Source organism: Buteo buteo, chromosome 29, assembly GCF_964188355.1.
Source record: "Buteo buteo chromosome 29, bButBut1.hap1.1, whole genome shotgun sequence".
In the NCBI taxonomy this organism is placed as follows: domain Eukaryota; kingdom Metazoa; phylum Chordata; class Aves; order Accipitriformes; family Accipitridae; genus Buteo; species Buteo buteo.
This window is the reverse complement of record NC_134199.1, coordinates 639825-667012: the sequence shown is the minus strand read 5'-3', so window position 1 is coordinate 667012 and position 27188 is coordinate 639825. Positions and strand designations below refer to the sequence as shown.

The window sequence follows — 27188 nt, the reverse complement described above, 5'->3', positions numbered from 1 at the left end:
GTCGTGACATTTCAGGGACACCGCGACTGAGTGACAGCCACAGGGGGGGGCGGACACCCCCCGGCTCGGGTTTCGGGGGGGGGGGCACGAAACCCGACGCGGTGCCGGGGGGGGGGGGGAAAGACAAGAAATGAGGGGGGACAGAGGAGGCGCGGGGGGGCGGGCCCCAGCCTTTTATTCATACACAAAAGAAAGCGGGGGGAGGGGTGCAGGGGGCTTCTACTGGGGGGGGGGGTCGAGGAGGGAGGACAGATGGGGGGGGGGAATCCCAGCATAAGAGGGGGGGCCCAGGTGGGTGGTGCTGCCCCCCCACCCCCCCCCGGCAGGCCCCATGGTATTGCCCCCCCCCCTCCCCCCTCCCCATTTCAGGCCCCCCCCCCCCCCCCCAAGTGTGGGGTACAGGGGGGGGCGTCAAACCAGTTCACACATGGTCCCGGGGGGGGTGCGGGGGGGGGAGTCCCTATGGTGGAAGAGTCCAAAGCTGTGGGGCAGGAGGAGGGGGGGGGGGTCTCCCCTCAATGGAGCACCCCCCACACCCCCCCCCGGAGGTGCGGCAGTGCCGGGGGGGGGGCTTGCTCTCTCCCCGGCCATGCCCCCCCCTCCGGCTCAGTTCTGGGGGGGCGGCGGGGGGGGCGCGGGGGGCATGCCAAAGGGGGGCATGGCGGGCACCCCCATCCCCATCATGGTGACGAAGTTAGAAGGGTCCATGGGGGGGGGCGGCGGGGGGGGCGGGGGGGCGTACATCATGCCCCCGGAGCCAGGGGGCGGTGGGGGGGGCGGGGGGGCCCCGGGGGGCAGGGGGGGCTGGACCCCGGGGGGCAAAGGCACCATGGAGGGGCTGCCTGGGAGCGGGGGGGCCCCCGTAGAAGCCGCCCCCCCCCCCGCCGCACCCCCCCCCGCCCCCTGCTGCTGCCAGGGCGGGAGGGAGCCGCTGCCAGCGCTCGTGGTGGTCGTCGTATCTGGGGGGGGGGGGAAAAGGGGGGGCTCGTTAGGCATCCACACTAATTGCAGAGGGGGGGTACAGCCCCCTCCTGAGTCCTTTGGGGTGGGCCAGAGGGAGCCCGACTCACCTCCCCCCCCACCCCAGGGCCCAGGTCTATTAATGCTGTGGGTTAATCAGGGGGTGGGGGGGTCATTAATGGGGCTGGTTTAATTAAGGGGATGTTTAAGTTAAGGGGTTGTTTTAATGAAGGGGTGCGGTGGTTTAATTAGGGGCAGAGAGGAGGTGCACCCCTTCTAATGCAGAGGGAGGGGCCCCCAAAAGGAACAAAGCCCACCCCCCCATGGCACAGCCCCACAGCCCCAGGTTAATTAAGGGCTTGGCTTAATTAGGGCATGAACTGAAGACCATGGTTTAGTGGGGGGGGACACACACACCCCCCCTCTCCAGCACGGGGGGGGGGGTGTCCCCAAAAAGAACACAACCCACCTCCCCCCCAACCCAGGTTAAAGGGGGGGGGATGACCCAAACCCCAGCACAAGGTCCCCAAACGTGGGGTGCCCCCCCCCAACGCTGTGTCCCCCGCCCCCCCGGTGCCCCCCCCATTACTCACTTTGCTGCCACGGCAAGGGGGTGCTGCTGCTGCTGGGGGGCGGCGGTGGCTGCTGCTGCCATGGGGGGAGCGGGCCGGAGGGGGGGGGCGGCTGCCCACCGGGCGGGGGGGGCGGGGGGGGCAGCATACCCAGCGGCGGCGGCATCATACCTGCGAGGGGGAGTGGGTTAGGGGGGGCTGGGGGAGCCGGGGGGGGAGGGGTGGTTTTGGGGAGGGGGGGGGGGGCTCACCTTTTCCCTGGTGCAGGCGATAGACCCCAGAGCCCACCGGCGCATTTCCCAGGTACTGATCTTGAGGGAATGAGAGACCGTCGCCTTAGCGAGGGGGGGGCCGCTGCACCCCCCTTCACCCCAAACACCACTCCCCCCAAAAAAACACCCCACCCCCAGATTATATCCCATCCCCCCCAAATCAACTCCCCACCCCCTCCCCAAAGAACTGCCCCTGTTCTGATCTTGGAATCGAACACCATTATCCAGGGGGACAAAAACCCTTTTACCCCCAACCCCCCCCCAAATAATCACCCCCGAAGTCATGTGTCCCCCCAAAAACCTTCCCTGTTCTGATCTTGTGGTGAAGAAAAAACCCTCAGCGAGGGAGGGGTGCCAAACCCCCCTCTTTTCACTCCAGAAGTCCCCCTGCAGCCCCCCCAAATCCCCAGCCCCCCCTCCTCAAAAACCCCCCAACCCACTCCCAAATCCTCACCCCCTCCCCCCAAAACCCCCCAGCCCCTCCCCTAGAGGCAACGAGACCCCTCACCTCAAACCAAACCTCAAACCAAACCCCCCCTTTTCACCCCAAAATCCGCCCCCCCCCCCGCCCAGGATTGTCCTTACCCATGTGGTGGGGCCCCGGGTGCCCGGGCGGGTGGGGGCCCTGCCCCATGGGGGGTGATGGGGCTGCATCCACGGGGGGGGCCCGTTGGGGTTGTGCTGCAGGGGGTGGCCCCCGTGACCCCCCCCCATGCCGGCCATGGGGTGGGGGAAGCTGTGGGGCCCCCCAGGCCCCCCCGGCCCCCCGTGCATCCCGTGGTAGGGCCGGTTTTCCGAGGGAGTGGAGTTCATCCAGGGCGGGCGGCTCTGGAAAGAATAGGGTGGGGGGTTAGGGGGTGCTGCCCCCCCCTCCCCAATCCAGGAGGGTGTTTTTTGGGGGGGGGGGGGGGGGTTGTGTCTCACGGGGGGGGGCTGGCTGCTGGCCTGGCTGGCGGCGCGGTGGCTGCTGGAGAGGGGGCTGTTGTTGTGGGCGGCATTGGAGCTGACCGAGACGGGGGCTTCCCCCAGCTCCGCCATCAGCGACAGGTACTCCTTGTCCATCCGCGCCTTGTCCCTGCGCCGACTGGGGGTCCCCGGGCCTGGGGGGGGGCGGAATTTGGGGAGGGGGGTGAGTTTGGGGGGGCGGTGGCACCCCCCAAGCGAGGCAGGAGGGGTACCGAGCACAGCACCCCTGCCGCTCGCTCCCCGTCCCTCTCCCAGCTTCAGGGAGGGGGGAGTGTTTCCCTGCACGGCCCCCCCAGGGGCACACAGGGGGATTTTGGGGGGACATCAGGGGATTGGGGGGGCAGCTGTCACCTGGCAAACTTGCAGTCGGAAGCGATGTGGCCGGCCCCCCGCACTTGGTGCAGACAGTGGTGTTGGTGATGCTGCGGGTCTCGGTGCTCTGCCACGGCCGCAGGATCCTGGGGGGGTGATGGTGTTATTTTGGAGGTGCAAGGGGATCATTTTGGGGTGGGGGGGGTCACCCTGGGGCCTCACTGACCGGTTATCGTCCTCCCGCAGCGTCCCGTTGAGACGCGCCAGCTCCCGCAGCTGCATCTTCCGCAGGTCGTTCTGGTCCTCGGGCGTCTCGATGCCTTGCTTCAGGATGTTCCGGATCTAGTTTTGGGGGGAAAATAAGGTAAAAAAAGGAACGGCTGAGCTGCCTACCCCCCCGGCCCGGCCCCCCCCTTACCTGCTCCACCGCCTTCTTGACGTTCTCCATGGTGTTGGCGGTGACCAGGGCGTGGAGGGGCTCGTCCTCCCCTGGCAGCATCTGCCCGTCCTTGCGGCCCACCTTGCCCTCCTTCACCGAGCCCTTCCCCCGGATCATGATCTTGGCATTGCACTCCTTCTCGATGTTCTTCAGCGTGTTCCCTCTGCGGGGGGGGGGGGCACCCATGCAGGAAAGGGGGGGTCACCCACGTGAGAAAAGGGGGGGGGGGAGACCCCACAACAGGACCCCGTAGGTGGGGAGAGCCCTGAACACAGTGGCATCCTGCTATTGTTAGGAGCCCAGCCCCATTAAGAGCTCCACCACCCCCCCCCCCCAAAAATATTTTAGGGGATGCTGAGGGGGGGGAACACCCTGGGCAGTGGGAGGGGAAGGGGGTCACCCACCCGAATTGGAGGGGGTGGGACCCCACAGTCCTGCTGGGACACCCAGACTGGGACTCCACAGGCAGGGAGAGCCCTGAACACGGTGGCATCCCGCTATCATTAGGAGCCCGGCCTCATTAAGAGCTCCACCCCCCCCCTCCAAACATTTTAGGGGACACTGAGGGGGGGCACACCCTGGGCAGGGGGAGGGGGTCACCCACCCGAATTCGGTGGAGGTGAGACCCCACGGTCCTGCTGGGACACCCAGACTGGGACCCTACAGGTTGGGGGGAGATGGGGACCGGCAGCACCCCAGCATCACTAGGAGCCTAGCCTCATTAAGTGCCCAGCATCATTAGGGGCCTGGTCTCATCAAGAGCCCCCCCTCATTAAGCACCTGGCCTCATCAAGAGCCCCCCCAAGTTTCTGGGGTGACACCAAGGAGAGTGTCACGCACCCAAGATGCTGTGTCCAGCACCCCCCAATTCCCGCAGGAGAGGAGAGCCAGGAGAGCAGCAGCACCCCGGCTTCGTTAAGCGCCTGGCCTCGTTAGCAGCCCCCCCGGTTTCAGGGTGAGGGCGGGGCAGACGCACCTGGGGCCAATGAGGAGCCCCACGAAGTTGATCTCGGGGTACTCATCCTGCGGGATCATCACCTTGTCGCTCACCCGCGTCGCCGGCGGCCTGGAAGGGCGAAAACAGACCGTTAAAACCTCAGAAAGACCCAAATCTCCCCCAAAAACGCCGTGTCCCCCCCCGTCCCCCCTCACTTGTAGTCGGCGGGGGGTTTGAAGTCGGGGTTGAGGGCCACCATCTCGGTGATGAGGTTGTGCCGCTCCTCCTCCAGCTTCTTACGGGTGCGGAACTCCCGGGTGTTGAGGCGCTTCCCCTCGCTGTTGTAGATGGGCTCCGGGGAGGGGGACCTGGGGGGGGCACCAGCACGGGGGGGTCACCTCACCGCCCCCCAAGCCCCCCACAACCCCTGACCTCCCTCTCTGCTACAGCCAGGATGGGGGGCTGCCCCCCCTCCACACTCCCTTTCCCCAGGGGCGTTAATTCGGGCCCAATTAAGGGCCGGCCGAGCCCCCCCTGCCCCCCAGCCCCAAAACCAGCCGCTTCAGCTCCTTTTTGCCCTTCTCTCCCTCAGTCGGGGCAGCTTGGGCCTTTTTTTTTTTTTTTTTTTTCCTTTTCCCCTCGCTTTTTTTTGGCAAAAGTTTGGGTTTTGCCCGTTTCTCCCTTTTTTTGAGGCCTCGTTTTGCCCGTTTCTCTGGTTTTTAAGAGGAAAAGCTTCCAGTTTTTTGGGGGGAAGCTTTTGGGTTTTTTTGTTTTGTTTTGTTTTTTGGCAGCACAGCAGGTAAAGCTACAAAGGGAAGAGTTAAGGTCGGTTTAGCAGAGCCATGTTCGGGGTGAGAAAAATCAGAATTATGATTAAAAATCAGAATTAAAAATCAGAATTATCATCGATTAAGAAAAAAAAAGTCACAATTCTTCAAGTTTTGGTTAAGTTATGGACCTTTTTTTCCCCCCCAAAATTGCAAATTTAGGATGAGGCTGCAAGAAGGGAAGAGATTACGCGGATCATCCAAAAAAATACATCCCGGGCGGCAATCGGAAACCTGCACCCGTTTTGGGGTGAGAAAGAAACTTTTCTGGATTAAAACCAGTTGGCGCCACCGTCCTCGCGGCCTAAAGGGAACTGTCGACACGCGAAACGAAAGGTCAGCTAATCACTGCTCGTTAATTATTAATTAATAACAACCCCCCCTCCCCACCGCCACCACCGCAAGCAGGCGTCCGCCGGTAATTAGCGCTAACGACGCCCCAGCTCGTTAACGATGCGCTCGGCCCTGGCGCGCTGCGGAGGAGCAAGTCAGGGTTATTGCGGATTTTCCTGGATTTCCCCCCAAAACCCAAGCGCCGGGTGGCCGATCTCTCCCCGTCCCCCACCCCACCTCCAGCCCCGGCTCGTTAGCCGGCAAAAGTCGTTAGGCCCCCCGGCTGCCGCGGGGTGAGGGACCCCCGTTCTGCCCCTTCCGCTGCCCCGCCGCGGAAAAATTGGGTCACAATAGGCGAAAAAGGCGAGGGGAAGGGGGCGGAGCTGGAATTTGACCCCTTTTGGGGAGGAAAATGGCGGAAGTTGCCCTCCCGGAGCCGATTTTAACCAAATTGGGGTGAACTGAGGGAAAAAGGGGGGCGAAGCGGCGCCGGCGGGAGCCCCCGCCGCGGGCTTGGCGAGAAAAGCCCCGAATCGGGCGCTTTCCCCCCCTCCCCGCCGCGGGCGAAGCCGCCCCAGCGCCCGGCCCCCGTTAAGCTCCCGGAGCTCGTTAAGCCGCTGGGGCTAATTCGTCCGCCGGCGCTACTTAATCCGCCGGCGGCGTCGGGTTAACGAACGCGACCCCTTCCCCTGCGGCGGCCGGAGGGGCGGAACGGCGAGGCCTGGCCCCCCCGCGGCGGCAGGGCCGGGCCTGCTGCGGCGCCGGCGGAAATCCGTTAACGGTAATCATCATCGTAACGACAAGAATGATCAAAACCACAGAAAGCGTCTCAAAGAGCGAGCGGGAAGGCGGAAGGGTTACTGTCAGGGTGAAGGGTCCCAACCTGTCCTCAGGGTTAGGGGGGATGCCCAGGTCTCCCGTGCGCAGTTTGCGAGTCAGGTCTTCGATCTGCAGTTGCACTGGAAGAAACCCGGTTAGGACAGAAAAAAGGGTGGGAAAAAAGACAGAATTACCAAAAAAAGGACATTATTGCCAAAACAACAGACATTCTTACCCAGAAAAGCACATTATTACCATAAAACCAGACATTTCTATCAAGAACAGCACATTATTAGCAAAAAAAAAACAGGCAGTGTTACCAAAAAAAATCCAGACATTGTTACTAAAAATAGACATTGCTACCCTAAAACCAGACATTGTTACTGAAAAAAAAAAAAAAAAGCCCAGCAATTATTACCAAAAAGAGACATTATCACCATAAACCCAAACATTATTATGAAAAAACACACACAGGTATTTGTTACCGGAGCACCAGACCTCGTTACCAATAAAGGCACGTTATGACCAAAACCCCACACATTACAATGGAAAAACTAGATCCTATTACCAAAAAAACCAGACATTATTACCCAAAACAGAAGATTATTACTAAAAGGTAAACGTTATCACCTAAAAAAACCACGTTGTGACCAAAACCAGACGTTATTACCAAAAAAACACACATTATTACTTTAGAAACACACATGATCACCTAAAAAGGTACGTTATTACCAAAAAAACAGATGTTATTACCCAAAAAAGGAGATGATTATCAAAAAGTCAGGCATTGTTACCCAAAAAAGGAAGTTATAGTAAAAAAAAGAGACGTTATTACCCCCAAAAAGGACATTATTACCTAAAAAAACAAACGTTATTACCTAAAAACCCCAGTTACCAAAAAAACCACATTGTTACCTAAAAAACCAAACATTATCAGCTAAAAATCCAGACGTTCTCACCGAACCCCACCGCCCGCGGCGGGAAGCAGGAGCGCGGCAGCGGCTCCCCCTCCGCTCGCTTCGGCCACGTCTTCATCAGAGAGGAGTTGGTTATTAATTAGGAAGCAAAGCGGTGACAGGGAGGGGGGCCCCCAGCGGCCGCTGCCCCCCCACACCCCCAGGGTCCAAATTGGGCCCCAACTCCCCGTTTTCCATCCATTCCCGCCCCGGGCGGGGGGGCAGCGGCGGCGGCACTCCTTCAGGGACAATTAAGCATCACCGAAAGGGAAAGTTGGGCCAAAACCTCGCCGGGCTGCGACCTAACACCCCTCCCAGCCCCAAATCTGCCGTTTCTGGCCCCAAAGCGGCGGGGCGCACGTTACCGATGTAGGCGCGCTCCTGCTCGCGGGTGAGGCCGGGCGGGATGACGGTCGGCATTCCCGGGATCACCGTTTTCTGCTCCAGCGAGTCCTGGTTCCAGCGGCTCCGCTTCCGCTTCCGCGGGAAGTCTGGGGGAAAAACGCACCGATTCGGGAAACCCGCCGAGCTCTTCCGCCTGGGGGGGGGGGGGCGGCGGAGACAGCCCCCCCCCCTGCCCCGCGGAGGGGCCACAAGATGGCCGTCGGCAAGGGGGGGTCTGGGGGCCGGCCCCCTGTGCTCCTCACCCCCCCAGTAACCCCCCCAGCGTCCCCCTCTTTGCCCCTCGCCCCCCGCAATAACCCCCCCAGCCCCGCTTCACCCCTCAACCCCTGAACTAACCCCCCCAGCCCCCTCTTTGCCTCTCAGCCCCCCAAATATCCCCCCCAGCCTCCTCCTTGCCCTTCACCCCCCCCAAATAACCCCCCAGCCCTGCTTTGCCCCTCGCCGCCCCCAATACCCCCGCAGCCCCCTCTTTGCCCCCCACCCCCTAAATTAACCCCCCCAGCCCCTCTTTGCTCTTCACCCCGCCAAATAACCCCCCCAGCCTTGCTTTACCCCTCACCCGCCGCAATAACGCCCCCCAGCCCCTTCTCTGCCCTCCAATACACACACCCCCCCCCGCCCCGGGTCGTACCTGACCTCCTGGAGCCCTTATGGCCGCCGGCCACCCGCCCGCCCGCTTCATTCTGCCCGACACCTCCCGCTCCTGCTCCGGCCCCCCCACCGGGCCCGCTCTCCTCCGGCCGCTGCTGCACCGGGGCGGCGGCCGGCGGCTGCTGCTGCTGCTGCTGGGGGGGGGCGGCCGGCTGCTGCTGCTGCTGGGGCGGCTGCGGCTGGGGGGCGGCCGGCGGAGCCGCCGCCGCCGCGTTCTGCGGGGCGGCCGGCGGGTCGTGGCCGGGAGGCGGCGAAGGGAAGCGGTACTGCCCGTAGGGCGCCGAGCCCGGGGCCGGCGGCGGCTGCTGCTGCTGCTGCGGGGCGGCCGGGGCCGCCGGCGGCGGCTGCTGCTGCTGCTGCGGGGCGGCGGCCGCCGCTTGGGGCTGCGGCTGCGGCTGCTGCTGGGCCGCCGACGACGGCGGCGGCGGGGGCGGCGGCGGGGGCGGCGGCTGCTGCTGCGGCGGCTGAGGCTGCGGCGGCGGCGGCGGCGGGGGGGGCGGCGGCGGCGGCGGCGGCAGGGCGGCGAAGGGGTAGGCGGCGGCCGCCATCGGGCCTAGCAGGGCGGCCGGGGCCTGGCCGGCGCCTGGAGGGGGCGGCGGCGGCGGCGGGGGCGGCGGCGGCGGGCCGGGGAGGACGAGGCCGGGGGGCGGCGGCAGAGGGAAGCCGGGCTTCCCCGGCGGCGGGGGCGGGTGGAGCTTGCCCAGCGGCGTGGCGTTCGCCCCGGTCGCCATAGAAGCCTCCCCTCGGCCGACCGGCCTTCGCGAACCTTCCACGCCGCCGCCGCCGCGCGCCCCACGCCCGTTGGCCGGCCGGCGCGTCGATCAAAGCGCTCGCGGCCCGCCGTCGGCTGGCGGCGCTGCCCGTCTGCGCGGCGCCGGCGGGGATTGGCTGGCGGGGACGGGGGGCGGGCGGCGGGGGCGGGGCCGGGCGCTGAGGCGGCGGCGGCGGGGATTGGCGGGGAGGGGACGTCGCTCAGGCGCCGCGCGGGGGCGGGGGAGGGGGCGAGCGCGGATTGGGCGGGCGCGGCGGAGGGCGGGCGCGGCGGGGAGGGGGCGGGACGCCGCCATTGGCTGCGCGACGCCCCGCCCCGCGCCCCCGGACGGGGGCGGCGGTAGACCCCGTGCCGGGCGGGCGTGACGTCGGCGCCACCGCCCCTTTCCTCGGGCGGCCGGCTCGGCGCTTCCCGATTGGCGGGCTCCGCCGTCGCGCAGGGGAAAGCGCCGCTTGGATTGGCGGAGGCGGGCTGGGGGGGGCGGGCGCTCTCGCGCGGGGCGCAGCGGGCCGCCAAAACCTCGCCGCGAAGCATCGCGGGAGTTCGCCCCCCGCCTCCCGCGCAGGGGGTCATGGGAGCCCGCCCCCCCCAGGCCTGACCCCCCCGACCCCCCCCAAATCCCCCACAGACCCCCCCGAGCCCCACACTTTCTCTCATCTCCACGTTTATTGCCCCCCCCCCCCGCAGGTCGTTCCAGTGTAAGACCCCGAATTGGGGGGGGGGGGCCGCCCCCAAAACTGGAGGGGGGGGAACCGCGGCCCCCCCCAAACCCCTGAGGGTGTCGGGGAGGGGGCACAGGCCCTTATTGCCGTTCCGGGGGGGCCCCCGGTTTCTCAGGAAGAAGGTTAGTTTGGGGGGTTGCCCCCAAAACGGGGGAGGTTCCCCAAAATGAGGGGGGGTCCCCAAAATAGGGGGGTCCCCCCTAAAAGCTGCTCTGGTGGCCGGTGAGGAGGTGGAGGCTGGTGGGGGCCTGGGGGTCCCCCGTGGGGCGGCTCTCCAGGATGATGTCCCTGGCGGGGGGATGACACACAGGTGGGGAGGGGGTCACCCCGAAATTGGGGGGTCACGCCCCCCCCAGTCGTGTCCCCCCCCCCCGGTACCTGTCGGCCCCCAGGACCCGGAAGACGCGGGACTCGTCCATCACCTCCTGCGTCACCTGGGGGGGGGGGCGGGGGGGGTTGGGGGGGGGGAGGACCCCAAATATGGCCCTGGCCCCCCCCCCAACACCCCCAGCCCAAAACTCAACCCCCTCCCCCAAAATATCACCCCAAAACCCTCAGCCCCAGATCACTCCCCAAAGCCCCACCCCTAAATCCCCAAACCTCCCCCAGCCCCCCCAAATCCACCCCCCAAAAAAACAAATCCACCCCCAAATCCTCCAGCCCCCCCAAATCCACTCCAAAAAACCCAAATCCAGCCCTAAACCCCCCAAATCCAGCCCTAAACCCTGAGCCCCCCCAAATCCACCCTAAACCCCCCAGCCCCTCCAAATCCACCCCAAAAAAACCCAAATCCATCCCCAAACCCCCTGCCCCCTCAAATCCACCCCCAAACCCCCCAAATCCATCTCTAAACCCCTCAGCCCCCCAAATCCACCCCCAAAAAACACAAATGCACCCCAAAACCCCAGCCCCCCCAAATCCCCCCCAAAACCCCCCAAATCCACCCCTGAAAAAAACCAAATCCATTCCTGAACCCCCTGCCCCCCCAAATCCAGCCCTAAACCCCCTGCCCCCCCCAAATCCACCCCAAAAAGACCCAAATACATCCCCAAAACCCCTGGCCCCCCCAAATCAACCCCCCAAACCCCAAATCCAGCCTTAAATCCCCCAAATCCACCCCAGTCCCCTCAAATCCACCCCTAAACCCCCCCACCCCAAAACCTCACCCGCAGACCCTCAACCGCAACCCCCCCAAGCCCCCCCAGACCCCCCCGTACCCCAAATCCCCCCCCACCTGGTTCCCCCGCAGGCTGCGCCCCTGCACCCCGTGTCGGCCGAAGGCCAGGATGCTGTCCTGCAGGCACACTGCGCACCCCAAAACCCCCGGGACCCCCAAACGCCGGCACCCGGTGAGCCCCCAGACCCGCCGGGGGTCAGCTGAACCCCAAACCCCCCCGGCATGGGGCACCCCAAAACCCCCTGGCATGGGGCACCCCACCCCCCCCAGGAAAATGAGTACCCCAAAACCCACCTGGGACAAGGTGACCCCAAAAACCCCCAGGATGGGGCACCACAACCCCCCCCTCAGGACAGAGGGGACCCCAAAACCCCCCAGGAAGAGCTGAACCCCAAAGCCCCCCGGCATGGGGCACCCCACACAAGCCCCCAGGAAAATGTGCACCCCAAAACCCGCCTGGGACAAGGTGACCCCAAAAACCCCCAGGATGGGGTACCCCGACCCCTCCCCAGGACAATGGGCACCCCAAAACATCTGGGACCCCCAAATGCCGGCACCGGGTGAGCCCCCAGACCCATCTGGGACAAGGTGACCCCAAAAGCCCCCAGGATAGGGCACCCCCCCCAGGAGAATGGGCACCCCAAGACCCGCCTGGGATGGGGGTGACCTCAAAACCCTCCAGGATGGGGGGACCCCAAAACCCACCCTGGAAGAGCTGAACTCCAAAACCCACCTGGGATAGAGGGGACCCCAAAACCCCCGGGGATGGAGCACCCCAACCCCTCCCCAGGACCAGGGGGACCCCCAAAACCCACCCAGGAAGAGATGAACCCCACCCCCCCCCCAGATAGGGACACCCTAACCCCCCCTCCTGGGACAGAGGTGACCCCAAAACTCCCCCCGGGACCAGGGGGACCCCAAAACCCACCCAGGAAGGGGATGACCCCCCAACCCCCCCCTCACCGAGGGTCTCCACCGGGAAGTCGAAGGTCAGCTGGGGGTCCAGGGCAGGGTGGGGGTGCCCCCCCAGATCCACCACCCGCACACAGCCTGGGGGGGGTGTGTGTGTCAGTGCTGGGGACCCCCGCCAGGCACACACCCCCCCCCCTCAGGTACCCCAAAACACCCCCAGCACCCCCAACCCCCCCCGAGCACCCCAACCCCCCCATCACCCCAAAAACCACACAGCACCCCAACCCCCCCGATCACCCCAACCCCCCCAGCACCCCAAACCCCCCCAACACCCCAAACCCCCCCCAGCACCCCAAAACCGGGGGGGCTCACGCTCGAAGCAGACCAGGACGGTGTCTCGGTCCACCTGGGTGAGGTGAGTGGCGGCGCGGCCGGGGGGGGCTGTGGAAAAAGGGGGGGCCCTGTCATGGGGGGAGGTGTCCCCTGAAAATGCTTTGCCCCCCCCCGGACCCCAAAATCCCCCCCGACTCCAAATCTTCCCCCCCCCAAATCCCTCCTGGACCCCAAAATCCCACCCCAACTCCAAATCTTCCCCCCCCCAGACCCCCAAATCCCCCCCCGACTCCAGATCTTCCCTCCCCAGACCCCAAAATCCCCCCCCCGGACCACCAAATCCCCCCCCCAACTCCAAATCTTCCCCCCCCAGGACACCCAAATCCCCCCCAAACCTCAACCCCCCGACCCCCAAATCCCCCCAACCCCAAAATTCCCCCCCCCAATTCTAAATCTTCCCTCCCCCTGGACCTTACCCCCCCCGACCCCCCAAATCCCCGCCTCCAGCCCCCCATTACCTGGGGGGATTTCGGGGGGTCCCCCCATCCCCAGCAGCTGGAAGTGGAGGCGGCTCCGGGGGGGTCCGAGCTCGGTGCCCCCCCCGCAGGTTTGGGGGTCGGTGGCCCCCAGGCAGATTTGGGGGTACGCCTCCCCCGGCACCACCAGCAGCTCAAACAGCCCCGGGGGGGGGGGCAGGGGCACGGCCACGCGCTGGGGGGGCAGACAAGGTGGGGGGGGTGTCAGGGCACACACCCCCAGCCGTGTTCCCCCCCCCCCGGCCCCCCCCGAACCCCCAAAATCACCTTGAGGAGCCCGAAGCGGCGGAGGGGGGGGCACCAGCGCAGCAGCAGGAGGGCGGTGGGGAGGGCGGCAGCCAGGAAGGTGCTGCCCCCCTGGGGGTCCCTGACTGGGGGGGGGGGGGGGGGTGGTCAGGAGGACCCCCACCCCAAAACTGACCCCCCCTGGCCGCCACGGGCCCCCCAAAACTGACCCGACCCCCCCACAGCACCTGCCACGGACCCTCCCATATCCACCCCCCCCCCAGGGTCCCTGCCCTAGCACCCCCACCTGGGGGCACCCCCCCGCCAGCCTGGGGACCCCCATATCCGCACCCCCACACCCTGGGGGCCCCCCCACGACCACCCCCCCAGCCTGAGGATTCCCCCCCCCCAATACCCACACCCCACCCCCTGGGGGCCCCCCCATAACCACCCCCCCAGCCTGGGGGACCCCCCCCCCAATACATGCACCCCATAACCTGGGACCCCCCATATCTGCACCCCACAATCTGGGGGCCCCCCCACACCTGCACCCCACACCCTGGGCCCCCCCCCATATCCACCCCCCCCCGGGCCCCCCCTTTTTCGGTCGCCCCCCCCTTACCCACACGGCAGCGCAGGCAGCCCTTGGTGTGGGGCACCTTGGAGGAGAGGGGGCCCCGTCTGGCGGGGCGGGGGGGTCACTGGGGGGGGCCAGCCCCATGGCAGGGGGGAGGGGTCGTCACTGGGGGGGGGGCCAGCCCCATGGCGGGGGGGGGGGGCGGTTTGGGGGGGTCGTTACCGAGGGAGGAGGCGGGAGAGGGGCTCCGGCGCCGGCGTCGCTGGAACAGCCCGGGCAGGTCGTGGGAGAGGAGCTGGGGGGGCTTCCCTGGGGGGGGGGGGGGCAAGGGACCCTGGCTGCCCCACGGCACCCCACGGCCCAGCCCCATGGCGAGCCCGGACCCCCAACACCCCCCTCAGCCCCCCAACTCCTCAGCCCCATAACACCCTAGACCCCCCCCCAACACCCCGGACCCCCATATCCCAGCCCCACAGGGACCCCAGCCCCCCAACATCCCCGCAGACCCCCAATCCCTCAGCCCCCCACCTCCCCAGCCCCCTACCACCCCCACAGCCCCCCAACAGCCCCCCAAAGCCCACTCCCACATCACCCCAGACCCCCCCCAGACTCCCAACACCCCGGACCCCCATATCCCAGCCCCACAGGGACCCCAGACCCCTAACACCCCCTCCAGCCCCCCAATTCCCCATCCCCCCAACTCCCCAGCCCCCTACCATCCCCCCAGCCCCCCAACAGCCCCCAAGACCCACCCCCACATCACCCCAGACCCCCCCAGACCCCCAACCCCCCCCCAGACCCCCAACACCCCGGACCCCCATATCCCAGCCCCACAGGGACCCCAGACCCCCAACACCCCCCCAATCCCTCAGCCCCCCACCTCCCCAGCCCCCTACCACCCCCCCAGCCCCCCAAGACCCACCCCCACATCACCCCAGACCCCCCCAGCCCCCCAAGGCAGACCCCCCCCCCACCTGCCAGCGAGAGCAGGACATCGCTGATGCAGTAGAGCCAGGCGCAGCGGTGGGGCAGGAGCTGGCGGGGGGGGGGGGGGGCACAGGTTTGGGGGGGGTCCCCTCCCCAGGGGGGTGTCCCCCCCCCCCCGCCACCGCCCCCCCCCCGCAGCCCCCCACCTTCTCCAGCGTGTCCTCGTGCAGCTCGTGCAGGTTGAGGGTGTAGACCCCCTCCTCCGCCCCCACCAGCAGGTACTGATCTGGGGAGGGGGGGGGGAGATTTGGGGGGGGGTCAGTGGGGGGGTTGGGGGGGTGTGGGGGGGGAGCGCCCCCGACGCCTGCGTCCCCCTTACCTCGCGTTTCGGGGTGCACCCAGGTGAGGGCGGAGTTGATTTTCAGGGGGCAGCCGTTAAAGACCTTGGAGAAGCAGGCGCCCATCTGGGGGGGGGGACACACACACGGTCAGCCCCCCCCCTCAATCCCTGACACCCCCCCCAGACCCCTGATCCCCCCCCCAAAAAAACCCTAAATACCCCCAAAGCCCTGACTCTCCCCAAACCCCTGAGCTCCCCAAAACCCTGAGCCCCCCAAAATCTGACCCCCCACACCCAAAAAGACCCTGACACCCCCCCCCCCAAAATACCTGCCCCCCCCCCACTCACGTGGACTTTGGGGGTCGGGGGGAGCCCGTGGCAGCGGGGTCTCTGCAAGGGGGGGTGGTCGTCAGTCCCCCCCACGCACACACTGGGGGCCCCCCCCCACCATTCTGGGGGGACCCAGGCGTCCGGGGGGGGGGCACGGAGGGGGGGGCACCCACCTCTGGCTCGATGCTGGCCCAGCCCAGGGGCAGCGGCGAATTGGGGGGGCTGGGGGGGACCCCTCGGGGGGGGGGGAGCTCGGGGGGGTCCCCTCGGGGGGGTCCAGCTCCCAGCCCCCCCACTCCCAGAGGGATGCTTGGGGAGGCGGGGGGGGATCCGGGGGGTCCGGGGGGACCTGGGGGGGGCAGAGAGGAGTGAGGGGGGGCAGCACCCCAATATGGGGGGTGGGTCCTGGGGGAGGGGGGGAGCACCTACCTGTGGGGCTGCGGGGCGGATGGTCAGGCTCCTGGGGGGGGACGGGGGGGGTCAGGGGTGCAGGGGGGGCCCCAGGCCTCCGGGGGGGGGGGACACCCAGGCATCCGGACCCCCCCCCCCGGGGTAACCCAGCCATCCAGCCCCCCCCCCCTCACCGCTCCTCCAGGGCGTCCTCCACCGACTGCAGGAGGCTCCTGGGGGGGGGAGATGGGGGTCAGCCCCACGGCGGGGGGGGACCCCGACCCTGCCCCCCTCCCCCATCACTTACTCTTCCTCTCCCAGCAAGGTCCAGTCGTCATCCTCATCCTCGCTCTGCTGGGGGGGGGGGGCAGATGTGGGGTGCAGCCCCATAGCCCCCCCTGTGTCCCCCCAAGCTGCCCCCCAGCAGCCCCCCAGATGAACGTGCCCCCCCCACCTGCCCCCCAGCCACCCCAGGGCTGCCCCCCCCCAGCTGCCCCCCAGACGAACGTGCCCCCCCCCCCAGCTGCCCCCCAGCCCCTCACCCCGCCACCGGGCGCCGTCTCCTTCCGCAGGGGGGGCTCGAACTTCACCTGATGGACTGGGGGGGGGGATCGAAGGGGCCGTTAATGGGGGGGGGGGCCATGGACCCAGGAGTCCGGGGAGGGGCTGGGGGGGGTCAGGGGGGTCTGGGGGTCCCGTGCCCCCCCCCTCACAGGGCTCTCCGAGGGGCTGTGGTCGTCCTGCGACCGGATTCTGTCCGGGAAAAAGTTGTCGTCCTGTGACACCGAGGGGGGGGGAAATGGGGAGGGGGGGTGTCAGGGGCCATGGGGCACCCCTGACCCCCCCAAAGCCTCCCTTGGAACCCCCAGACCCCTCTGGGAACCCCAAAACCTCCCTGGGAACCCCAGACCCCTCCTGGAACCCCAAAACTTCCCCAAGATACCCCAAAACCTCCCTGGGACCCTCAAACCCCTCTGGGAACCCCAAAACTTCCCCAACCCCCCAAAACCTCCCTGGGAACCCCCCAAATCTCCCCAAGATCCCCCCAAACCACCCTAGGACACCCCAACCCCCTCGGTGCCCCCCCCAAACCCGCACCCAGAGACCCCAAAGCTCCCAAGGGACCCCCAAAACCCCCCAGACCCGCTCCCAGGGCCCCCAGTCCCCCCCCCAACATTTTTGGGGTGTCACCTGGGGGTCCCCATCATCCGGGTGGGGGGACCCCCCCCTGGGGCTCTGGGCCTGATCCAGCAGCTGGAGGCCGAGGTGCTGCGGGAGGGGCTGGGCGGTGAAGGGGTGCTGGGGGGGGGGAGACACGGGGGGGGTCAGGGGGGTCCCCAAAACCCCCCGTGCCCCCCCAAACCCCCTGTGCCCCCACCCTCCCCCTCACCTGCAGCAGCTTGGCGGCCGTGGGGCGTTTTTTGGGGTTCTTGGTCAGCGCCAGTTTGAGGAACTGGTGGAAACTGGGAGACCTGGAGGGGGGGGGTGGCGGTGTTATGGGGGGGGGGTCCTGCACCCCAAATACCCCCTCATCCCACCCCCTGCACCCCAAATTTCCTCCCCACACCCCAAACGTCCCCTGTATCCCAACCCCCTGCACCCCGAATATTCACTGCAGCCCCCTGCACCCCAAACATGCCCCCCCGCACCCCAAATATCCTCCCTGCACCCCACCCCCCCGCATCCCACCCCCTGCACCCCAAATATCTCCTTATGCCACCCCCCCGCACCCCAAAACCCACCACAGACTCTTCTCCTTTAACTTGGGGGGCTGGAAGCTGCTCTTGGCCATCAGCATCAGCGCCCTGGGGGGGGGGGACGATGACGGGGGAAGGGGTCAGGGGGGGTCCCGGGGGGGGGATTTGGGGGGGTCAGGGGGTCCCCCCTCACCTCATGGGGTGCAGGTCGAAGAGGGGGGGCTGCAGCTCGGCCAGCTCGATGGCGGTGATGCCGAGGGCCCAGACGTCGCAGCGATGGTCGTAGCCCCCCGTCTTCTCCACCGCCGCCACCTCGGGGGCCATCCTGGGGGGGGCGGGGGGTGCAGGGGGGACCCAGGCACCCGGCACCCCCAACTGTGCCCCCCCCCCCCGGCCCATGGGACCCCCCCCACCTTACCAGTAAGGGGTCCCGATGAAGGATCGGCGCTTGGCCGCCGACGTCAGCTCCGCCGACACCCCGAAATCCGCTGCGGGGGGGGGGGAGGGGTTGGGGACCCAGGTGTACCCCGGGGGGGGGGACCCGGGTGTCTGGGAGACCCCCGTAATATTTGGGGGGGGGGGGTGTGACACACCCCCCTGCACGTCCGTGGGGTAACGAACCCAGTTTGACGTCCCCGCCGTGGGTCAGGAGGATGTTGGCGCCCTGTGGGGGAGAAGGGGCAGCGTCGGGGGGGGGGGGTCCGGGGGTGCTGTGGGGTGCGTGGGGTGCTATAGGGCGCCATGGAGTGCCATGGGGCGCTGTGGGGTGCTGTGGGGTGCTATAGGGTGCCGTGGGGTGCCGTGGGGTGCTATAGGGTGTTGTGGGTGCTGTGGGGCACCGTGGGGTGCCATGGGATGCTGTGGGGTTCTGTGGGGCGCCATAGGGTGCTATAGGGTGTTGTGGGGTGCTGTGGAGTGCTGTGGGGCACCGTGGGGTGCTATAGGGCACCATGGAGTGCCATGGGGCGCTGTGGGGTGCTGTGGAGTGCTATGGGGTGCTGTAGGGTGCTATAGGGTGTTGTGGGGTGCTGTGGGGCACCGTGGGGTGTCATGGGATGCTGTGGGGTTCTGTGGGGCACCATAGGGTGCCATGGGGTGCTATAGGATGCTGTGGGGTTCTGTGGGGCACCATAGGGTGCTATAGGGTGTTGTGGGGTGCTGTGGAGTGCTATGCGGCACTGTGGGGCACCGTGGGGTGCTATAGGGTGCCATGGGGTGCTGTGGGGCAGCGTGGGGTGCTATGGGTTGCTGTGGGGTGCTATAGGGTGCCGTGGGGTGCCATGGGGCACCGTGGGGTGCTATAGGGCACCGTGGGGTGCTGTGGGGTGCATAGGGTGCCGTGGGGTGCTATAGGGCGCCATGGGGTGCTGTGGGGTGCTATAGGGCGCCGTGGGGCGCGTCTCACCTTGACATCCCGGTGCATCCTGCCCTGGGTGTGGAGATGCTGCAGCCCCTGGGGGGGGGGCCGAGATGTGAGTGGGGGTCCCCCCGCCCCCCCAGCGGGGGACCCAGGTGTCGGGGGGGGGACACACGACACACGGGCCCCCCCCCACCCACCTGCAGGGTCTCTCGGCAGACGAAGGCGATCTGCGCCTCGGCCAGGGGGCCGGTGGCTGCGGACAGACGGACGGACGGGGGGGGCTGGGGGAGCCACCCCCCCACCAGTGCTCCCAGTACCCCCCCTTCCCCAGTGCCCCCCCCCCCGCCCCCCAAACTTCCGCCCCGGAACCGGCTCTGGGCGCAAACAGGAAAACCTCGTTACAACACCCTGCCTCTGTGTGTGTGTCCCCCCCCCACGCCCACCGGGGCCCACGGGTGGGGTTGGGGGGCCCCACGGGTGGGGGGCCCCCCCCCACCAGCCCCCCAGCACCCACCGAGGTAGATCTCCTGCAGGGACCCCCCCCCGCAGTACTCCATGCAGATCCAGAGCCGGTCATTCCTGGGGGGGAGTGGGTGAGGGTTAATGGGGTCGGGGGGGTCAGGGGTGGGTTTTTTTTTTGGGGGGGGGACACCCCCAAAGCGGCCCCCCCCCCTCACCTGAGGTAACTCCCGAAATAGGCCACGACGTTGGGGTGCCGGCACTGCCGCAGCGTCGACACCTCCTGCTGCGCCCCGCTGCCGTCCTCCCCTGGGACCGGGGGGGGGGGGTCAGGGTGGGGGGCTGGGGGCCACCCCCACCCCCAAAATCGGGGGGACCCCCCCAACCCCCCCTCGGGGGGCGTCTGGGGGTACCTGGGTCCAGTTGGATGATCTTGATGGCGGCCAGTTCCCCCGTCCCCATGTCCCGGGCCTGTGACGGGGCGGGGGGGGGGGGACATGAAACACCCCCAAAATTCAGTGCCCCCCCATAGGGCAGCTCTGCTGCACCCCAATTCCCCCCCCCCCGGCACCCAGGACCCCCCCAATTCCCCCCACTGTCCCATTCCATCCCCGGTCCCCCCCCCCCCAACTTCCCGGTGCCCCCTCCCCACCTTGTAGACCTCCCCGTAGCTGCCCCCCCCCAGCCGCTGCACCAGCTCGTAGCGGAGCCGGGGGTCGAGTCGCGACACCTCGGGGGGGTCCATGGTGGGGGAGGGGGGGGGGGCCCCCCCAAACCCGGGTGTCCCCGTCCGTGTCTGTGTGTGTGCCCCCCCCCGGGACCGCCCCGCCCGCCGGGACCGCCCCCCCACCCCAAAAAAGGAGACGGCGGGGAAAAACAGCAGCAGTTTATTGGTTGATTGGGGGGGGACACGGGGGGGGGACAGGACACCCACTGCACCCCAAACCTGCCTGTACCCCAAATCCTCCACGCCGGCACACGCGGGGGGGCCCTAGTGCCCCCCAACCCGCCCACTCCCTGTTCTCTCCCCCAAACCCCCCCCCCAGGCTCCCCATTGTACCCCAAAATCCCCCCCAGCCCCTCCTAGAGTCCCTGTTGGGCCCCAATCCCCCCTGTACCCCAAATCCTCCACCCCCGCACACCTCGGGGGCCCCACCACACCCCAATCCCCCCTCCCCATTTCCCACCTCAGACTGCCCCCCTGCACCCCAATCCCCCCTCCGCTCCCTGTTCCCCCCCCCAGGCACCCCATTGCACCCCAAATTCCCCCCTGCAGCGCCCCCAGAGTCCTTATTGCACCCCAATACCCCGCACAGCCCCCCCAGAGTCCTTACTGCACCCCAATTCCCCCTGCAGCCCACCCTCGAGCCCCTACCGCACCCCAATCTCCCCTCTGCTCCCCATTTCCCCCCTTGCAGCCCCCCCTAGAGTCCTTACTGCACCCCAATTCCCCCCCGCAGCCCCCCTAGAGTCCTTATTGCACCCCAATATCCCCCCACAGCCCCCCCCAGAGTCCTTGTTGCACCCCAATTCCCCCCCGCAGCCCACCCTAGAGCCCCTTTGCACCCCAATCCTCTTTCTGCTCCCCATTTTTCCCCCTGCAGCCCCCCTAGAGTCCTTATCGCACCCCAATACCCCCCCACAGCCCACCCTAGAGCCCCTATCGCACCCCAATCCTCCTTCTGCTCCCCATTTTCCCCCCTTCAGCCCCCCCGAGTCCTTACTGCACCCCAATCCCCCTCGCAGCCCACCCTCGAGCCCCTATCGCACCCCAATTCCCCCCCGCAGCCCCCCAGAGTCCTTACTGCACCCCAATTCCCCCTGCAGCCCACCCTAGAGCCCCCTTGCACCCCAATCCCCCCTCTGCTCCCCATTTTTCCCCCCCGCAGCCCCCCCAGAGTCCTTACTGCACCCCAATTCCCCCCTGCAGCCCCCCTAGAGTCCTTATCACACCCCAATACCCCCCACAGCCCACCCTCGAGCCCCTATCGCACCCCGATCCCCCTTCTGCTCCCCATTTTCCCCCCCCGCAGGCCCCCCAGAGTCCTTACTGCACCCCAATCCCCCCCTGCAGCCCACCCTCGAGCCCCTATCGCACCCCAATCCCCCCTCTGCTCCCCATTTTTCCCCCCTCAGCCCCCCCAGAGTCCTTACTGCACCCCAATTCCCCCCTGCAGCCCACCCTAGAGTCCTTATTGCACCCCAATATCCCCCCCAGCCCCCCCCAGAGTCCTTATTGCACCCCAATATCCCCCCCAGCCCCCCCCCGAGTCCTTACTGCACCCCAATCCCCCCCCGCAGCCCACCCTCGAGCCCACCCCCCCCCCCAGGCTCAGAGCCCCTTGCGGGGTCTCTTGAGGAAGGCGAGGGTGTAGTCGCTGGGAGCCGCCTTCTGCTTCTTGAGCTGCACCTGGGACTGGGCCGTCAGCTGGAGCTTGATGGCGCTGGAGTTGATTTTGGGGGCGCGCAGCAGGTCCTTCATCCCCTTCATCTTCTCGCTCTGGAACACCAGCACCGGCCCCCCCGGCGCTGGGGGGGGCGGAGGCGCGGGGGGGGGCGGCGGCGGAGGGGGCACGGCGGCGGCGGCGGCGGCGGGGGGCTCCTCGGGGCGCGGGCCGGAGGGCCGGCGGCGGTCGGGGGGTTTTTTGGGGAGGGGGGGTTCTTCGGGTTTGGATTCGCGGCGGGGGCCCCGGCGTCGGCCTTCCCGGGGGTCTTCGCTGCCGGCGTCCTCGTCCTCGGGGGGGTCGGCGTCCCGCGACACCAGCGTCACCTTCTGACGGACCTGGGGGGGGGGGACGGGCAGGGGTCGGCACAGAGACCCCACGGGAGAACGCGGGGGACCCCGGGGGAAGGGGGGGAACAGACACAAAGGGGGTCTGGGGGAGCCTGGAGCCCCCCCCCCGAGTTATTGGGGAGCCCAGGGACCCCCCCAGAAAGGTTACAGGGACCCCAAGGACAATGGGGGGCGACACACAGGGGGTCTGGGGGAGCCTGGAGCCCCCCCAAAGTTATTGGGGAGCCCAGGGACCCCCCAGAAAGGTTATCGGGGACCCCAAGGACAATGGGGGCACACAAAGGGGGTCTGGGGGAGCCTGGAGCCCCCCTGAGTTATTGGGGAGCCCAGGGACCCCCCAGAAAGGTTATCAGGGACCCCAAGGACAACAGGGGGACGCCGGGGGGGGGACGACACACACAAAGGGGGTCTGGGGGAGCCTGGAGCCCCCCCAAGGTTATTGGGGAGCCCAGGGACCCCCAGAAATGTTATCAGGGACCCCAAGGACAATGGGGGACACAAAGGGGGTCTGGGGGAGCCTGGAGCCCCCCCCAAGGTTATTGGGGAGCCCAGAGACCCTCAGAAAGGTTATTGGGGACCCCAAGGACAATGGGGGGACACAAAGGGGGCCTGGGGGAGCCCAGGGACCCCCCCAGAAAGGTTACAGGGACCCCAAGGACAATGGGGGACACAAAGGGGGTCTGGGGGAGCCTGGAGCCCCCCCGAGTTATTGGGGAGCCCAGGGACCCCCAGAAAGGTTATCAGGGACCCCAAGGAGGGTTTTGGGGACCCCAGAGCTCCCCCCCCCCCAACCTCACCTGCCCCTCGGGAGCATCCGAGGGAAGCGACAGCCACACCGTGGGGCTGCTCCATCCTCCCCCCCACACCCCCGGGAGCCCCCCAACACCCTCGGGGAGCCCCCCCAACCCCCCGGGGAGCCCCCCCAGCCCCCCCACCTGCCCGTCGAAGCGTCCGAGGGACTGGACGAGGAAGGTGGCCCAGCCGACGTGCAGGACGGGCGTGGGGCTGCCCTCCTCCCACTTGCAGATGCCGTCGTAGAAGCGCAGGAGGTGGGCGAAGCACTCGGGGTCCTGCAGCGCCGAGACCCCCCCCCCGGGGCTCGGGGACGCCTGCGGGGGGACACACACCCCCCCCCCCGTCAGGCTGCACCCCAAAACGCGGTGGGCTGTCACGACGGACGCCCCCCCCCAGAGTGGGCGGGGGGGCCGTCTGCTGGCGGGGGACCCCCGGGTGCGGCCCCCTCGTATGTGGGGCAGCCCTGCGGACACCCCCAAATGCGGCCACCCCCCGTTTGGGGGGGGCGACCTCCGGGCCCCCCCCAAGTGCAGATTCCCTAAGTGAGGCACCCCCAAATGTGGGGCGCCCCTTTGGAACCCCCCCCCTCGTAGGACACCCCCGAAGGCAGCCTCCCCACATGCGGGGCAGCCCCTCGGAGACCTCCAAACGCAGCCCCCCATATCTGGGGCACCCCCCCAAATGCAGACTCCCTCTGTGGGGCACCCCACAGCAGAGACATTCCCCCCCCCCGCCATCCCCAAACAGGAGCTCCCCCCTTTGTGGGATGCCCCAAACGGGGACCCCCGGATGCAGGGCACCCCAGATGGGGACCCCCAAACGTGGGGCACCCCAAAATCCCACCCCCCACAGGTGGGAGCCCCCCCCTCACGCCACCATCCCCCCCCAAACGCAGCACCCCACGGCAGGGACACCCCCGCCGACACAAGGCAAACCCTCACACCCATGGGGTACCCCACACCCGGGGATCCCACCCCCACCCCACGCAGCGTACCCCCAATTCGGGGCTCCCCCCCCCCCCACCTCGGCACCGTCGCCCTCCCCGGGGGGCTCAGCAGCGTTGGCCGCCTCCTTCAGCAGGTTGGGGATGACGTCGTTGGCCACGTCGAAGAATTCCTTGTAGATCTCCTCGTCCTCCCGGCAGTAGTTGTAGCTGTGGGGCAGAGACGGGGGGGGGGGCAGTTGGGGGGCTGCCCCACAACTACAGAGGGATACGGACCCCCAGGAGGGCTCGGGACCCCCAGCCCCCCCCCCAACTCACTCCTGGATGACGGTGGCGGTGTCGGCCCAGGCCTCCAGCGCTTCCTTCACGTTCTTGTTGCGGCAGTGGTAGCCGGCCAGGTACATGTAGGGGTAGATGTGCTCGTTGTTGTAGTAGGTCCGTGCCGAGACGATGCCCTGGGGGGGGGGGGCGCCGGGGGGGGGGGGTCGTCAGCCCCACACCCTGCCCCACGGCGCCCGGCTGCCCCGGCCCCACGGCTCACCTTGTGGTAGATGGTGAGGGGGTCGGGTCTCCCCGGGGTGGGCTCCAGCTCCTCCAGGTCGGCCAGGTTGCCCAGAGCCATGGGGTATCTGTGGGGAAGGTTGGGGGGCAGCCCCACGGCGGGTTGGGGGGGCAGCTTCATGGCAGGGTTGGGGGGCCAGCCCCACGGTGGGATTGGAGGGGGGGGGGGGCTCTCTCACCTCTCCAGGTGCCCCAAATCGTAGAGCAGCCAGAGCAGACGCTGCAAGGGAAGAGAAAGAAGCTGGGGGGGTGCCCCACGGCCACCCCCCCCGCCCCACGGCCAGCCCCACGGCCGCCCCACCTGCCCCACGGCCAGCCCCACGGCCGCCCCACCTGCTGGAGCTGCAGCAGCTCGAGGCTGTCGGTGTGCAGGTCGATGGAGGGGTTGATGGCGCAGACCATGAAGGCCACCTCCATGTGCCGCGTGCAGCGCAGGTACGAGCCCTTCAGGTACAGCCAGCTCTGGGGGGGGGGGGGAACACGACAGGGGACACGCGATGACACGGGGGGGACGCGGAGGGGACACGCCATGACGTGGGGGAGACATCTGTCCCGTGTGTGTGTCCCCCATCCCCACTGAGGTACCCCCTCTCTCAGCCACGCCGGCATTGACGGTCTGTCCCCACCGGTCCTCATTGTCCCCAGCTGCCCGTGTCCCCCCCCGGGCTCCCCCATTCCCATCCTCATCCCTCTGGGTCCCTCCCAGACCCCCCCATCCTCATCCCTCTGGCTCTCCCCATCCCTGTACCCTCAGGTACCCCCCATCCCCATCCTTGTCCCTCTGGGTCCCCCCCATTCCCGTCCTTGTCCCTCTGGGTGCCCCCCCAGACCCCCCATCCCCATGCCTGTGGGTCTCCCCTCTCCCCATTCTTGTACCCTCAAGTACGCCCCATCCCCATCCTTGTCCCTCTGGGTCCCCCCCAGACCCCGTCCTCATCCCTCTGGGTCCCTCCCAGACCCCCCCATCCTCATCCCTCTGGCTCTCCCCATTCTTGTACCCTCAAGTACCCCCCATCCCCATCCTTGTCCCTCTGGGTCCCCCCCAGACCCCCCATCCCCATCCTCATCCCTGTAGGTCTCTCCTCTCCCCATCTCTGTACCCTCAAGTACGCCCCATCCCCATCCTTGTCCCTCTGGGTACCCCCCAGACCCCGTCCTTGTCCCTCTGGGTCCCCCCCATCCCCATCCTCATCCCTCTGGGTCCCCCCCAGACCCCCCCATCCCCATCCCTATCCCTGTGGGTCTCCCCTCTCCCCATCCCTGTACCCTCAAGTACTCCCCATCCCCATCCTTGTCCCCCTGTGTCCTCCCTGTCCCCCTGGGTCTCCCCCCACCGTGTCCGTCCCCCCCCCCCCCACCGCCACCCACCCTCTCGGCCACGCCGGCGTTGACCGTCTGTCCCCGCCGGTCCTCGTTGCCCTTGCCGTGCCAGGTGACCTCGGCCGTCTGCTCGCCGCCGGGGCCGAAGGCCACCCAGGCGTGATCCTCCGAGAGGGCCAGGTGGACGTCGGGCAGCCCCAGGGCCTGGCAGGCCCCCACCACCGCGAAGGCCACCCCCGAGCTGTCCAGCTTCGTCCCTGGGGGGGGGGCAGAGGGACGCGGGGCCGGGTTAGGGGTGGGAGGGGGTCGCCCGCCCCACAGGCCCTCCTCCTCCTCGCCGCCTCCCCTCCCGTGCGCCGTGGGGGGTCTGCTCGCGGCCCCGCTGTGGAGCCCTGCGGTGGGTGGCCCCCCCGGGTGCTGTGGGGCAAGCCCCAAAGTGACCCCAAGCCCCATGGGGCAACCCGCAGTCCCCCTAGTTGCCATGGGGCAGACCCCAAAGGGACCCCAACCACTGCGGGGCACCCCATGGACCCCATACTGGTTATGGGGCAGACCCTAAAGTGACCCCAACCACTGCGGGGCACCCCCCAGCCCCCTTATCAGTTAGGGGGCAGACCCCAAAGCGACCCCAAGCCCCGTGGGGCACCCCACAGACTCCATACTGGTTATGGGGCAGCCCCCAAAATGATCCCAAGCCCTATGGGGCAGCCCACAGCCCCCCCAGTTGCCATGGGGCAGACCCCAGTGTGACCCCAAGCCCATGGGATACCCCATGGCCTCCATACTGGTTATGGGACAGACCCTAAAGTGACCCCAACCACTGCGGGGCACCCCCCAGCCCCTTTATCATTTATGGGGCAGACCCCAAAGCAACCCCAAGCCCTGTGGGGCACCCCACAGACCCCATACTGGTTATGGGGCAGCCCTGAAAGTGACCCCAAGCCCTGTAGGGCACCCCATGAACCCCATAGCGGTTATGGGACAGACCCCAGCATGACCCCAACCCCTGCAGGGCACCCCCCAGCCCCCTTATCGGTTATGGGGCAGACTCCAGTGTGATCCCAAGCCCCATAGGGCAGCCCGCATAACTCATACTGGTTATGGGGCAGCCCCCAAAGCGACCCCAACCACTGCGGGGCACCCCTCAGCCCCCTTATCAGTTACGGGGCAGCCCCCAACGCGACCCCCAGCCCCGTGGGGCAGCCCCCCAGCCCCCATACCGGTGATGAAGCTGAAGAGGGACTGGATGTGGGCCCGATCCTTGAAGTAGGAGCGGCTGAGGCTGTTCCAGATGACGTCGGAGACTTTCTTCACCAGGTCGCGGGAGGAGAAGCCGTCGGGCCGGGGGTAGAGGGAGAGATCCACGGCCCCCCGGATCTGGGCGGTGAAGCGGGCGTAGAGGGCGGCCACGATGGAGAGCTCGGCCACCGGGAAGTAGGCGAGGGTGTGGGGCTCGGGGCCCGGCCGGGCCTCGAAGCTGATGCCGGGGACGTTGGTGGGGAGGACGCGGTTGACGGCCAGGAAATGCTCAACGAAGCCCAGCACCAGCGAGAGCAGCACCAGGTCAGG

General features: G+C 67.9%; 3 protein-coding genes across 3 annotated transcripts; all 3 read right to left on the bottom strand.

Moving 5' to 3' along the window:
- Positions 1 to 148: 148 nt before the first annotated feature.
- SF1 (splicing factor 1) lies at positions 149 to 9233 on the bottom strand. The gene is given in 15 exon segments (XM_075059239.1): positions 149 to 959; positions 1554 to 1703; positions 1784 to 1843; positions 2390 to 2452; positions 2455 to 2878; positions 2880 to 2904; positions 3122 to 3155; positions 3158 to 3228; positions 3309 to 3424; positions 3501 to 3684; positions 4498 to 4587; positions 4674 to 4826; positions 6502 to 6577; positions 7759 to 7884; positions 8430 to 9233. Coding segments are annotated over 15 exon segments (2676 nt in total). The 5' UTR covers positions 9181 to 9233; the 3' UTR covers positions 149 to 606.
- A 644-nt stretch (positions 9234 to 9877) lies between these two features.
- Positions 9878 to 20017, bottom strand: MAP4K2 (mitogen-activated protein kinase kinase kinase kinase 2). The gene is given in 33 exon segments (XM_075059402.1): positions 9878 to 10231; positions 10322 to 10377; positions 11178 to 11248; positions 12084 to 12170; positions 12405 to 12473; positions 12884 to 13076; positions 13169 to 13272; positions 13749 to 13807; positions 13926 to 14005; positions 14008 to 14012; positions 14678 to 14738; positions 14837 to 14916; positions 15010 to 15094; positions 15319 to 15360; positions 15474 to 15485; positions 15488 to 15649; positions 15730 to 15760; positions 15885 to 15923; positions 15998 to 16044; positions 16233 to 16304; positions 16410 to 16466; positions 16882 to 16989; positions 17081 to 17162; positions 17433 to 17495; positions 17581 to 17712; positions 17806 to 17875; positions 18009 to 18051; positions 18793 to 18840; positions 18945 to 19000; positions 19262 to 19326; positions 19425 to 19515; positions 19620 to 19677; positions 19859 to 20017. Coding segments are annotated over 33 exon segments (2409 nt in total). The 5' UTR covers positions 19952 to 20017; the 3' UTR covers positions 9878 to 10143.
- Positions 20018 to 21535: 1518 nt separating this feature from the next.
- MEN1 (menin 1) lies at positions 21536 to 27188 on the bottom strand (the record flags this gene model as incomplete). The annotated part of the gene is made up of 9 exons (XM_075059273.1): positions 21536 to 21988; positions 22936 to 23109; positions 23819 to 23948; positions 24057 to 24193; positions 24280 to 24367; positions 24479 to 24519; positions 24633 to 24761; positions 25668 to 25876; positions 26840 to 27188. Coding segments are annotated over 9 exons (1707 nt in total), but the record flags the coding sequence as incomplete, so codon positions are not given.